This window comes from Melozone crissalis, unplaced genomic scaffold (genome assembly GCF_028551555.1).
Source record: "Melozone crissalis strain CALT ecotype California unplaced genomic scaffold, PUWL_Pcris_2 ptg000008l_1, whole genome shotgun sequence".
Taxonomy (NCBI): domain Eukaryota; kingdom Metazoa; phylum Chordata; class Aves; order Passeriformes; family Passerellidae; genus Melozone; species Melozone crissalis.
The window spans coordinates 2626856-2640559 of NW_026535786.1; the positions used below are offsets into that span (position 1 = coordinate 2626856).

A 13704-nucleotide genomic window follows, 5' to 3' on the forward strand; every position below is an offset into this window, starting at 1 on the left:
TCTGAATCCGAAGTGTTCTGGATGGTGCTGTGATTCAAGGTTCCTGGGCCAGGGAAAAGCAGACATTCCCCACGAGGCACAAGAAATTTGAATGCTGACACACGGCATCTTTTCTTTCTTTGGGAGCTCATCATGGACTTTTCAGGTCTGGGCTATTGAAGAGAAAAGATTTCCTTCAAATTTGTCAGTGTGGCAGCTGAAAGACCTAGAGTTTTGGGGAGCTTTAGAGCTCAGTTCTGGCCCAAGCAGTATGTTCTGAAGCCACTCTGTGAAGGAGGTGCTTTCCAGTGCCCGCTCCTTGGTCTTCTCCAAAGGCATTGGTAGAGCTGCTGGGTAAAATGAAAAGGAGCCTTTCTTTTGTGTAGCTGCTTGTTAGCTCCCATTTTTCTTGCCAGGACTGTGCTGACAGTGTAATTTTCATTCAGATTTGGGGGAGGTGAAATTTTCAGGAATTCCTTATGGATCATGTGCTTCTTAGGACAGGACTGAGAACTAATTAGCCATTAGTCCACTTCCAGGTAGTAAACAGATTGGTGACTGGCAATAATCTAGCTATTCCCTGGCTGATAGCAGAGCTGGTGGGCCCAGCAGACTCCATCCTTGCTGTGTACAGCAGGTAGACCTCTGAGCATGTTTTACCCATCAGTAAGCTTGAACTGTGCATACACACTGCTTGACGTCTGGTTCTGCCAATTCTCCAGCTTCAGACTGGGCCAAAAATAGCTTTCCTTCAGGCTTTTGGGGTGATCCTTGTAGTAACATTGCCTTCCCAGGGAGGGCCAAAGGACAGCAGTGGTTCACAGAGCAGAGTGTGTGACTGATACTAGACAGAAGGTCTGGCTTCCCCTCTGATTTCTGACCATGACCTCTTTTGGCAGCGTGACTCACCACTGGGATGGGAGACCGGCCGCAGTCTGTGTGGGTCAGCTGTAATTATCACAGCTCGTCTGACCCGTGTTAGATGTGCTGTTGATTTCCTGTGGGAGCTGTGACAGTGGTGATCAGTGTCCCACCACCCTGCTTTAAAATGGAGTACTGTTTATTAGAACAGAGGCATGTTTTGTGTAAGGAGTTGGTGTTCCCCTAAAACACACTCGGTGCTTCAGAGCCTGGCCATGTTTGCTGCAGCAGATGTGTCTTCCCCACAGAGATGCTTTGTGTCACTGCTCACCCCTGCTGCAGTAGGGGTCTGTTTAAATCTCTCCTTGCAGGCAGCTGCACCAGCCACTCCTTGTTGGTCTGTTCTCTCCCACCTTCAGCCACACCACGTCTGCAGGTTGTCAGGGCCATGCCCATTGTGCCTCAGGTGTTACTTGGAGATTGTTGTCTGGGAAGCTGTTGAGTGGCTTCCCCATGTGTGGAGATTCCTTGCTCTCCCAGCCCAAGTCCTCGGTTCAACCAGAGAGCTTAGTGTGATGGAAACATGGGAGTTGCACATCACATACAGTCATGCAGACAGAGACACACAATTGTTGAGCTTTTGGTGTTTTTTGAGGTTTCCACGGTTGTGCCACATACACTGAGCTAAGCCCAAATCAGGTTCATTTTTGGGGTGTTTTACTGCCTGTTCTCCCTTCTCCCCCTTCCCTCCATCCTGTCTGGTAACTCCACTTTGTATCCCCAGTTTTCACTCAACACATTTGAACTAAGTGCCATGAGGGGACTGAGTTGGTCACCCATTCTGTCCTGCTCCTGCCCCTCCTGTAAGCCCGTAATGAGACCGGGAGATATCTTAAAGTTGGGCTCAGGGTGACCATCTGTGTTGCTACATTTGTAGCCTCCACAATTCCTTTGCCATAGGTGACCCTGCCTGAAGCCCACTTTCCCTGCTCTTCAGTGACTTGAGCAAAACATCCACCTCTCTGGGAAGAGACATGAAATGCAAGTTACCAAGATAATGCATTCCCAGGTGCCAGCCCTAAATGACCTTCATTAACAAAAGTTGCCTTGAATTTCAGGTCTGGGGATTTGTCTGTGCTGAGGTCTCAGAGCAACTCGTTTGCTAAGCTGCATTTTCCTCTTTAGGGAATTCCCAATGAGAGCTGGAGGCTGACCAAGATTAACGAGCGCTACGAGCTGTGCGATACGTACCCTGCCATTCTAGCCGTGCCTGTAAACATTCCCGACGAGGAGTTAAAGAGAGTGGCATCCTTCAGGTCCAGAGGACGCATACCAGTGAGTGGGACAGAAGAAGCCACTTTGATGTGGTTTTGTTACACATAGCTTTGGGCAATAAGTAATACCAAGATCAGGCTGAGTCAATTCCAGGGAGCAAATAAACGGTCGGAAGATAATAAAAGTGACAACAACGTGTTTGAGGACATAGAAAACAACAGTATCTGCTGAAACTACTGTTGAGAAAGAGATGTAGACTAAACCAAAACTAGAAGATAAGATAATTTAGCGCAGCTCAGACCAAATCTCAGTTCAGTTCCTGGGAAACACAAGGCAGCCCTGTTTGGCTGTTTACAATTGTCTGGCCTACTCTGACTTTCAGGACAGAGAAATACGTAGTGATAGTCTTGATGAGAGCATTTATTTAATGAAATTAAGACAAAGCACATTGTTATGATGATTATTTCAGAGATAACTGAAAAGGTACTGGTTTACTCCTCAAGTCTATAGGAAATTCAGTCTGTTCTCAAAGTGCTTAACTTTTACATGGTGTAACATAAAGACATAGCCCACATACTGACTCACACAACAGCCAGAAAAAACAGTCTGCATCATATTTAAAAGTCAGACTCAAATAATTTGATCACCTTTTGTTTGTTCAAACTTTGGGAATGCCACCAGAATGAACAAAGACAGAAGGGTTCTTTCTTTCATTCAGTTGTGATGTAATAAAATCCAGCCTTCTGGACCTCCCCTGATAGAGAATCCCAGAGCAAGCCATTACAGGTAATTCATTCCATTAGTTTAATGAATCCCATTTTTCCTTTATTTATTTCCCATTTGTTTCTGAAGGTCTTGTCATGGATTCACCCAGAAAGCCAAGCAACGATCACGCGCTGCAGCCAGCCCATGGTGGGAGTGAGTGGCAAGCGGAGCAAGGAAGATGAAAAGTACCTTCAAGCCATCATGGATTCCAATGCCCAGTCCCATAAAATTTTCATATTTGATGCAAGGCCTAGTGTGAATGCTGTAGCCAATAAGGTTGGGTACTTTTTCCTCTGTCTAAATCTGGGAATGTAATAATTTAGAGCACATTTCCCACCACCATTTCATATTATTCTTAAGGATCACAAGGGTTTACCAGTGTAGAAGAAGTCTGAATGCAGTGATCTGATTCTCTAGACAGACTTTTATACCTTCACTGGTATCTGTAAGATATCAAGTGTGACTGCTGATGATCCATTACATTAATTTACAATGGGAAATGACATTGGAAAGGAAAAAAAATTGAAGTAGTACTGAGGTCAGACTCTAGCACCCTAGACCTTGTGTATCACCATTTTTCAATTCACATGGTTGAAAGACTGTTTCCTCTAACAGGGCTCAGAGCCCTGTCCAATCTGACCTTGAATGTTTCCAGGAATGAGACATCTACCACTGTTCTGGAAAACCTGCTCCAGTGTTTTACCACCCTTACTGTGAAAAAATTCTTCTTTATATCTAGTCTGAATCTATCCTCTATTACTTTCAAACCATTACCCCTTGTCCTATCACAACAGGCCCAACTAAAACATCTATCCCCATCTTTCTTATAAGCTTCTTTTAAGTACTGGAAGGCTGCTATAAGGTGTCTCCAGGACCTTCCCTTCTCAGCCTTTCTTCACAGGAGACGTGCTCCAGACCTCTGATCATCTTTGTGGATTTGATCCAACAGGACCTTGTCTTTCCTGTGCTGGTTCCCCAGAGCTGGACACAGCCCTGCAGGTGGGGTCTCAGCAGAGCAGAGCAGAGGGGCAGAATCCCCTCCCTGGCCCTGCTGCCCACAGTGCTTTGGATGCAGCCCAGGACAGGATTGGCTCTCTGGGCTGGGAGTGCCCGTGGCTGGGTCATGTCCAGCCTCTCAGCCACCAGCACCCCCCAGTCCTTTTGGGCAGGGCTGCTCTGACCTGTTCATCCCCAGCCTGAGCTGATGCAAGGGGTTACCCCAGGTGCAGCACCTTGCACTTGATCTTGTTAAACTTCATGGGGTTCCCATGGACCCACTTCCTGAGCTTGTCCAGGTCCCTCTGGATGGCACCCCATCCTTCAGGAGTGTCAGCTCCTGTACCACTCAGCTGGGTGTCATCTGCACACCTGATGAGAGTGCACTTGATCTTTTTGTTTGTGTCACTGATGAAGATATTAAAGAGCTCTAGTCCCAGTTCAGACTCCTCAGGGATGCCACTTGTCACTGCCTGGGCATTGAGCAATTGGCCACTACCCTCTGGATGTGATTATCCAATTTCTCATCCATCAGACTGTCTGTCCATTATCTCCAGTCTAGAAAGAAGGATGTTGTGGGGAGCTGTGGCTTTACAGAAGTCCAGGTAGATGACACCCGTAGCCCTTCCCTTGTCCGCTGCTGAAGTCTCTCCATCATGAAGGCCACTGGGCTGCTCAGGCAGGATTTGCCCTTGGTGAAGCTGTGCTGGCTATCCTGAATCACCTCCCTGTCCTCCACATGCCCTAGCATATCTTCTAGAAGGATCTGTTCCATGATCCTGCCAGGCACAGAGGTGAGGCTGACATTTCAGTAGTTCCCAGGGTCCATCATTCTACCCTTCTAAAAATTGTGTTCCATGCCATCACTTTAAGCTTTGTTTTAATGGTGGAGCTGCTTTGTTGCAGTAAAGATCTTTTTTTTTTTTTTTTTAATCTGCCTTTCCCACTACATAGGGAAGGCAATTAGTGTGTGGGTTATCCTCCTCTGTAATAGTATGGTAAATTTTTAAATGATAGATTAGCGAATGTAATGAGTTAACAGCTTGAATGAGGATAAATTATAATTACAGAGGAAAAGAAGGCTTGTAATGTGATATTCTTTGGTAAAAATTACAGCATTCATTAGGTATTGCAGAAGAGAGACACAAAGTGTGTGCCTGTACATGTTTGCTCCCAGCTGTAAGATAAAGCCAATGGTTTTTGCCTGCTTTAGATAGCCCAGCCACTGTAGTATTTTGTCAGCTGCTATTTGCTCAGGACAAATGACTGGGATAAAGTACAAAATATGGTTTTCCTAATGATTTGTATGTGAATTTTGTTCTTCAGGCTAAAGGAGGGGGCTATGAGAGTGAGGATGCCTATCAGAATGCAGAATTAGTGTTCCTGGACATTCACAACATTCATGTTATGAGAGAGTCGCTGAGAAAACTGAAAGAAATTGTGTATCCCAATATCGAGGAGACTCATTGGCTGTCTAATTTAGAGTCCACTCACTGGCTGGAGCATATCAAGGTATGCATGTCTGCATCCCCTGCACGTGGCTGAGCAACCACAAGTCCTTACCAGTCTGGGAAAGATATCCAGAGTCAGCTCCAGGGTTTTCAGTTCCTTGTTAATGTAAAGACTTATAATTTGTTTTCTATTTATAAGCATTTAAAACTGCGGTTCTTGGCGTGAGGAATCTTAAGGAGATGAAAAGAGGGACAAGGGAGGGGGCTGAAATACTGAAAGATGGTGTTTTGGAAGTGAGGGATGTTCCTGGGTGACATGTAACTGTGAAAGCTCTGCTTAGAACTCAGGAGTCACAGAGTTTCCAAGTTCTTGGCTCAGCTCCTTGACATCCTGGCATTATTGTGTGGGCCAGACAAGCAAATGCTGGGAATTTGGGGCCTCTCAGCCTTTCAGGAATCAAAGCAGAGTCAGAATAAGGAGGCAAAATACTTTGGCTTCTCCAGATGCTGGTTTTCAAATAATGTTCTTTTCTAAAAATGTCCAGCTTACATTGTTGCTCTGCTGATGCAGGCAGGGGTAGATCTGCACCTGGGGCAGCTGCAGGGTGATAGCCTTTCCTATCAGACACAACACACCCCTGCATTTAAATATTGATTTGTCCAAGGACTGAGTTTCATGCAAGGGTTCTTCTACAGTTGTGCCTACACTACACTTGAGATGTGTCGTCACCTTGCTGGGACAGAAAATGTGTTCACCAGTTTTGCCATCCTAGTTATAAAGTTGTTGGAACCAATTTACCATTCTCCTTGAGGCAAGCGGTGCCCTTGGTTTGTCCTGTGCTGTCACTAGCCATTTTTCATTTCTAGTTTCTGTTCCAAAGAGATTTTGTAATTTGTTTCTTTCCTTGTCCTAGCTCATTCTTGCTGGAGCCCTTCGGATTGCTGACAAAGTGGAGTCGGGGAAGACGTCGGTGGTGGTGCACTGCAGCGACGGCTGGGACCGCACGGCGCAGCTCACCTCGCTGGCCCTGCTCATGCTCGACGGCTACTACCGCACCATCCGCGGCTTCGAGGTGCTCGTGGAGAAGGAGTGGCTCAGCTTCGGCCACAGATTCCAGCTGGTGAGTCCCTAGCCATGGAGGGCACGGGACAGAAAGTTCTTGTCCCTCTTGAAGGATTTCAGAGGAGTTTAACATTTCCTGTGGGAAGTTTCCTGGCTGAACTCACTGAAGAGAGGTGATTGCTGATGTTATTGTTTTCTACCTATAATTCCATTCATCTCTTAACCTCCTTGGGATATATTGGTTAGATACAGGGAACAGGTGGTATTTAAATGTCTCAGGTGTCTGACTGATAATGTCATGTTCCCATGCTTAGGCTTAAACTAGCAGTGTGCTTTGGGTTCAGTGCTGGCATTTCTGCTGGCAGAGACCACTGGGCATTTTTTGTCTTTATTTCCACTTCAGTCCATTTTCTCAGGGTACTTGGGCACCATCATCTAAGAAATACTTTTGTATTGAAGAGGTTTGGGAATTTGTTTATAGCCTTGACCTCACATTTTCTTCAAGCACATTTTATTTTTGGAGAGGCTTCTAATTATTTAGGTGAAAGAGCAGCAGCTTGAGCCTGGACCAAGAGTAGTTTGTGGTTGTGCCCTAGCAGTTGGCAGAGAGGCAGCTTTGTGGGCTTGTGACACAGCAGTTTGTTATGGTTTGCTCTAATGGGAATTGAGAGAGCCTTTCAGTAGTATCCTTTCAGTCTTGTTCCCATTGTGTTTTGCTCGTAGCTGTTCTCTAGTGGTTGTTAATTTTGCAAGGGCTAGAACAAAGTCTGTGTGCAGCACTTGCAGTGGTGGGCTGCACTGTCAAATGCTCTGAGGAAGGTGGGGAAACTGAGGCACGAATGTGACTGAGGTTCTGCTGCAGCAAAACTTGTTATCTGGTATTTGAGCAATGAGTGTTTTAGCTTCTTCACTGTCTAGGCAAGGTAGATACCAACAGCAATTTCCTTTGGTGAGGGGAGAACAGTTTTAGGGATCTCTGTTACTTACAGGTTCTTGTTCTATCTTTGTGCAGTACTTGGGCTCCCAGGTAATATGTAATCATTAACGAGTACTGTGCTAGTTCTGAGGAGTCGTGCCTCACATGTGTTGGCCACATAGCACGGTCAGGGCTGGAGGCTGCCTCTGGGAGTGCTGTCATTGCTGCCTCTCTGGAGGTGGCAGGAGATGGGCTGGGCTGGTGTTTGTACAGCTCTTGGAAGCCGCGAGGTGTTGCGTGACGGGTATCGCCGCATGCCGTGCCTGTAGGTAGTGTTTGCATCCAGCACCCTCCACTACTGAAGTAGCCAGGACAACAGCTGCAACTGAAGCAAAAAGCATTCTCATTTTTCTTCCTTCTGAACTTTAGCTATTAACTGAAATCAGTGCCAGCATAGCATCTGGAGCCTCTACTCAAACAACTCTTGTTTTAACTTAGCATGAAAATATCCCCATAAAGAATTTTCACTTCAAAGACAAAGAGAGTAGCTGTCCTTTACTCCTTCACCCACTGATATGGACAAAGCAGTATCAGGACTCACTTGAAGTTTTTTAAAGCTGTTGGTAAAGGTTTAGGTGACTGAGAGCAGGCCCCACGAAGCCCTGTGTGACTCGTGTTCTTTGTCCTGCTGTTTCAGAGGGTCGGCCACGGGGACAAGAACCACGCGGACGCGGATCGCTCTCCCGTCTTCCTGCAGTTCATCGACTGCGTCTGGCAAATGACGAGACAGGTACACTGCTGGGTGGCACCCGTGTCCTCAGAGCCATGCACAGTGCACCAACACATTATCTGGTGTCTGGACACTGGAATGGTTTCCAAACTGACCTGTGCAGGCTCTCCTTCCTGGGCTTGTACTGTTGCTTCGATTGTGGCAGCAGGCTTTTTGGGAGTCTGTTTAGCACAGAGAAAGCACTTGCTAATGCAAGTCCCTAGCACAGTGGGTGTAACAGATCCCTGTTGCCCCTGCTCAAGCTGATCCTGTAACATGTTCCATTTTAACTTCTTCTGAAGGCAAATGTACTGCTCCCAATTCATAATGTCAGGTGCAGAGGTGAGTGCCTCACTTCAGACCTGGCATGGCAAAGGTACAATCCAGGAGAGATCCCCTGTGTCTGTGAGATTTTTCCCCAGGCACATGGAACCTGGAAGATTTTTTTTGATCTTCTGTGACACAAAAGTCAGCTATGATCAGGCAATTCATTGAAAAAAAGCTGGGCTCACCCTGGGTTAAACCAGGAGGAGTGGAAGAGAAGGATGGCACTATATATGGAAGAAAAGGATGCCACTGCATATGGCACTGTACCACATCGATGCAGGCTTTACCATCATCAAAAGTCACTTTCATTGTGGTCTCCTTGGATTGCTTCTACAGCTGGGCATCCTGACTTGCAGCTGATGAGGTCAGGATGTCACAACTGGGGCAGCCTGGGAAGAGGAGTGTGGTTGTGAGGGAGGAAGGCCTCCTGCTCTCCTCTCCCATCACCCCTGCATGTCTTTGCAGTTCACTGCATTTATTCTTATTGGCCCTCTGAGGAGCTTCAGTTGTCCCTGTCTCAGGTCAGATTGATTCTGCACAGAACTCAGCAACAAACATGGCCTGTGCCCATAGACCTTCTGCTCCTGCTGACCTCTGTCACCAGGTGCCTCCCTGCTGTTCCTCTGGGAAGTGCTGTGTTGGGCACCCAGGTTATTTCCATTTGGCCCTGGGAAATTTCCATTTTTTGAATGTATTTATTTCACGTGTGCCTTTTGTTCACAGTCAGGCTGCATGGCTTGTCATGAGGGACAGGCATAGCAGAGCAAGCTTCAGTTTTAAGCAGCACTGAGTGTACATAAACACAATGCTCCAACCCGTCAGACCTCTGGCTTTTGCTCAAAATTCTTCTGAACATGCAAAGCAGCTTTCCAAGAGGGAAACTCTTGCTCCTGGAAGGAGCAAATATGACCCTGAATATCCAGCCAGGCAGGGAACGGGGACAGATCCTGTTCTACAAATCAAGAAGCCAACTCCTTACCAAGACCACAGCATGAGAGAAAGTTTGTTTTCCTGTTTTAAAACCTAAAGTAATTTTCTATTTCTGTCTAAAGTTTCCTACAGCATTTGAGTTCAATGAGTACTTCCTGATCACCATCCTGGATCATCTGTACAGCTGTTTGTTTGGGACCTTCCTGTGCAGCAGTGAGCAGCAGAGAGTGAAGGAGGTAAGACAGCTTCTCCCCGAGATAAAAGCCTGTTCCTGATTGCTTTAGCTGGCCAGATATTGCTACAGAAGCTGGTTCCTCACTCAGAGATAGTTGTAGATGTGAGGCTGGAAATGCCAAGCCCCCTTCTCAATAGCTGGGACTTGGGGGATTTTCCTCTTTGCATAAACTGCTGTCTCTTGGAGGCTTCATGTTTCAGAGGAGCACCATCTCCTTTCTGGACACGCGGTCTACTTCCAGTTAGTCACTAGTGGTTGAATAGCTCCTGGTACTCCCAGGCAGTGGAAATGCAGCTTTGCTTTGGACTTCAGTTTACTGTGACCTTCTCTGTGGGAACTGGTGCTTTTTTGTCATGCCTTGTCTTGAGGTGATCCCTTTAGGGTGCTTTTAACTAGCTAGTGTGTGCTGTCATTCTGCACACAGAGGTTACAGCAAGTAACTGGTCTGTATGTGCGTTCTTGCTGTGCTTGCATCTTCCCAGGAGAGGACAACTCTCCTACTATTATTAAGGACATGCCTCTCTGTCCTGCCACAAGCCAGCTCTGCCCTGCAGTCTGGCCAAGGTTTGTTTGCCCAGGGAGGAGCGTAGAGAAGTGTTCATCCAGACCCAGTCTGGAATTAGGAGGAAAACAGTGGCACTCATTCTGTCTCACCTACCTAAAGATGAAGCATTCTGTCACCAAAGGCTGCAGCCTAACAGCAAGGAGGTACATGATGGCAGTGCTGTGTGGACCTGATGTGATTACACGTGATAGAAAATCAGTTAAAAAGAATCATAAAAACTAGATGGAAAATAACAGTGATAGCATTGTACTGTAGTGAAATCAGTGTCCCTGTTTCTCTGGAGTCCACAGTGATTCAATAATTGTCATTTCAAGGAAATAAAATCTGCATGCTGTTTGCACATGAGTTTTGTTTTTTTTTTAAAGGCCTCAGCCTAGTGAAGTACTTAATCTAGAAAGTACTTCAGCACTGGTTTCAGTGGGAGTATTCACAGGCATAATTATTCCACTAGATCAGGGCCTAAGTCAAATGTTTTCTTTTTTTCCTTTGCAATTAAATACTCCAGCAAGTCCTCCAGGAGCACTTCAGAGAAGTGAAGTTTAACTAAAGCACCAGGAGTTCACATGCCAGTGTCCCCTCGCTGTAGCAGTGGTGATTCCTGATCTGTGTTGACAGCTGGGTGGGTCAGAGGGGTTGTTCCGTGCCAGGGCATGTGTGCCTGCCTGCATCCATGTGCTCTGAGTACAATAACCACATCAAAAGAACAGTTTTGGGGTTGTTTTTTTAAAGCTACAAAAAACAGCCAGCTCCATATTAATGACAGGCATATGTCTATGCTGCTACAGTTTGTAGATAGCTGGGATTTGTACAGGAAATAAAGCCTCCTCCACCCCCTTCCCTTACAGAGCCTTCCAAAAAAGACTGTATCACTTTGGTCTTACATCAACAGCCAACTGGAAGACTTTACTAACCCCTTGTACGTGAGCTACTCCAACCATGTCCTGTATCCCGTGGCCAGCATGCGCCACCTCGAGCTGTGGGTCGGCTACTACATCCGCTGGAACCCCAGGATGAAGCCTCAGGTACGCCTCTTCCCGCTCCTGCTTCCCTCTCTGCTAGTGCCAGTACTGCTTCTTTGGAGGTCAAGAGCTTCAGGTAATGTACAAACTTATGCTTAAATCTGAAAACAAACACCTAAATTCAAATGCCAGCAAGAGCAAGCACCACCTTGAGCTGCCTAATGCAGGTGCCCAGCTGGACATCACCACCTTGTGAAATCTGCAGGAGCGGAAGATTCTCAGCAATCTGGGAGATTTCTTACTTAGAATGTGGGAAAAATTATCTGAGTTCTCTTTACAAAAGATCTTAAAACCCCTAAGACTTCTCTGAATGTGGGGTTCTATATAGGAATTTTGGGGCTGTATTTAAATTACTGGTGATGGGAACCTGTTGCTTGCTCTGGCTGCCTGAGGGACCCCAGCCAGCAGGGAAGGTGACCAGCAGGGAAGCTGGCTTGCCCAGGGCAGGCACCTCAGACTAGCAGTCTGAGCAAGACCCTGAATGCTGACATCACTTTTTAGTAGAAAGGGACAAAAAATCCCAATTGCTTCAGTGCCTGTCTGCAGGTAGCAGTTTTGCAGATCTGCAGCGTTAAAGACAGGAACCCAGCAAACACTTTGCAGTACTGACTGTTCGACAGTCAGAACTATGTGAAAATATTTAGAAGAATCTGGCTGGGTTTTTTCCTCCCAAGCCACTGAAATTATGTCCAGGCTGAGATGCCATGGCCAGTGCCCCCCGGAAATGTCAGAGATCAGAGTCTAGCAACTGTCATCTTTCAAAATACATACAGACTGTTTTGTTTAGCCACCATTGCACTGTGCATATTGGAGCCAAATGAGCAGCCAGGAGCCAGAGCAAGCATTTAGGTACCTGTGGGCTGGAGACTGATGACACTCATCTGCCTCCTTCCCCCATCGCTGTCTGTAAGGTCAGCAGCAGCTTTGTGCTTCAGCCTCCCTCTTCCACGCTCACCTGCCAGTGCTCAGCCACACATTTCCTTGCAGGAACCGGTTCACAATCGCTACAAGGAGCTTCTGGCCAAGCGGGCTGAGCTGCAGAAGAAAGTGGAGGAGCTGCAGAGAGAGATCACCAACCGTTCCACCTCATCCTCGGAGCGCGCCGGCTCTCCCGCGCAGTGCGTCGCTCCCGTACAGACAGTTGTATAACAGGGACTTGTTCTTGCTGACTACCTTCCCAGGACCGTGGGGGGCAGCTTTTCTGAAACCTCCTGGATTTCCAACGTGGTGCCTGGGAGATGCCAACTTATTTATTTATTTCTCTCCAGGGTAATTTATTAGTACTGTAGCACTAGAGAAAGCTTAAAGCAAAAACCAACACAGACAAGACCCCCTATGCAATTACCCTTCTCAGTGGCTAGCTTATATTGCACTTGCCACCTGCAAGAAGCCTGGAGCTTGCTCTTTGTTCACTGATGTGCTGGAAATCACTTGGCTTGAAAGAGTCTGTACACGAGCATGAAGTACTGTGGAGGAAAAACGTCTGCTCAGAAGTTTGAAAGGCCAAACCTGACTTTGTATTGGAGCCTCAGATGCAGCTGTGCCATCACACACCCTCCTGCACAGCAGAGTCAATGAGGGCGTTTGCCAGCACGCCTGGAAAGAAGCAACAGCAGTGTCTGAAACAAGTCATTCCCTTCACCTCAACCTAGGTCATAGGAAGCCATGCAAATGATGCCTTATTTAAAGAAAGGGCAGCTTCTCCCAATAAAACACTGCGGTAGAGGAATAACAATATAGGACATGATTTTGTGGGACAGTGTTTACTTCCATCTCTGCAACTTCAGAATCTCACTTATGGTTTACAGTGGGTGTGCCAGGATGCAACTTAAGGACCTGTATTTCAGAGGGGGAGCAGAGTGGGCTCCCCTGCCTTCCCACAGCTCCTCTGGCCTCCAGTGCCTCACAGTCATCAGGGGGAAAGGTAATGGAATACCAAGGGGCACATGTGAACTGCTGGAATCAGCCACTACATTTGCTTGGGTAAGCATAATCAGCAATTTTAATGCTTCTGTGCAGGGTTATTGTGGTGTACTTATGGTATTTCAGCTTTCTGCTAACTAATGGAAGCAACTGTGCATCAACCAAAGACGCCTTTCTGCCTGCATTGCAACTGCTGCTTTAGGTTTTTCTGGCAGACTGAACAGCTTAGCCATTTTCTAAACCCTACCTTTTTCCTCATAGTCTGCTTCAAGAATTGGTGTCACTCAACTAAACTCAAGCTGAAATTGAATTTTAATACAAAAATTTACTGTAGGGGATACAACACATACTTGGTGAAACCATGACTGCCCCTTTGCTCTTCCAAACAGGTAAGCACAGGGTTGCAGAGGAGGGCTCTTGGAGCAAAGGCAGTTCAGTATGTGCAAGGCTGCTTCTCCCCCTCTGCTGAGGAGCAGAAGTACTGCTTGGTGTGGGTTCCTGTGTTGCTCTTTTAGGATTGGATCCCAGACTGGTCACCTGCTTAATATACCTGTCAGCTGCTATTCCACTAGAGAGGGATTTTTGGGGGGAGCATAAGAGCAGGCCTATTCCCACCTAAGAAATGGCCTT

General features: G+C 46.8%; 1 protein-coding gene across 2 annotated transcripts in view; it reads left to right on the forward strand.

The window, feature by feature from the left end:
- Positions 1–13630, forward strand: part of MTMR2 (myotubularin related protein 2) — a 62166-nt gene extending 48536 nt beyond the window's left edge. For both annotated transcript variants that reach the window (XM_054269683.1, XM_054269682.1), the window contains 8 exons: positions 2026–2175; positions 2968–3156; positions 5203–5388; positions 6242–6448; positions 8004–8096; positions 9455–9568; positions 10978–11154; positions 12139–13630. In XM_054269683.1, the coding sequence (XP_054125658.1) occupies positions 2026–2175; positions 2968–3156; positions 5203–5388; positions 6242–6448; positions 8004–8096; positions 9455–9568; positions 10978–11154; positions 12139–12300 (1278 nt within the window). In that variant the 3' untranslated portion in view covers positions 12301–13630. The remainder of the gene's footprint in view (positions 1–2025; positions 2176–2967; positions 3157–5202; positions 5389–6241; positions 6449–8003; positions 8097–9454; positions 9569–10977; positions 11155–12138) is intronic.
- Positions 13631–13704: the final 74 nt, after the last annotated feature.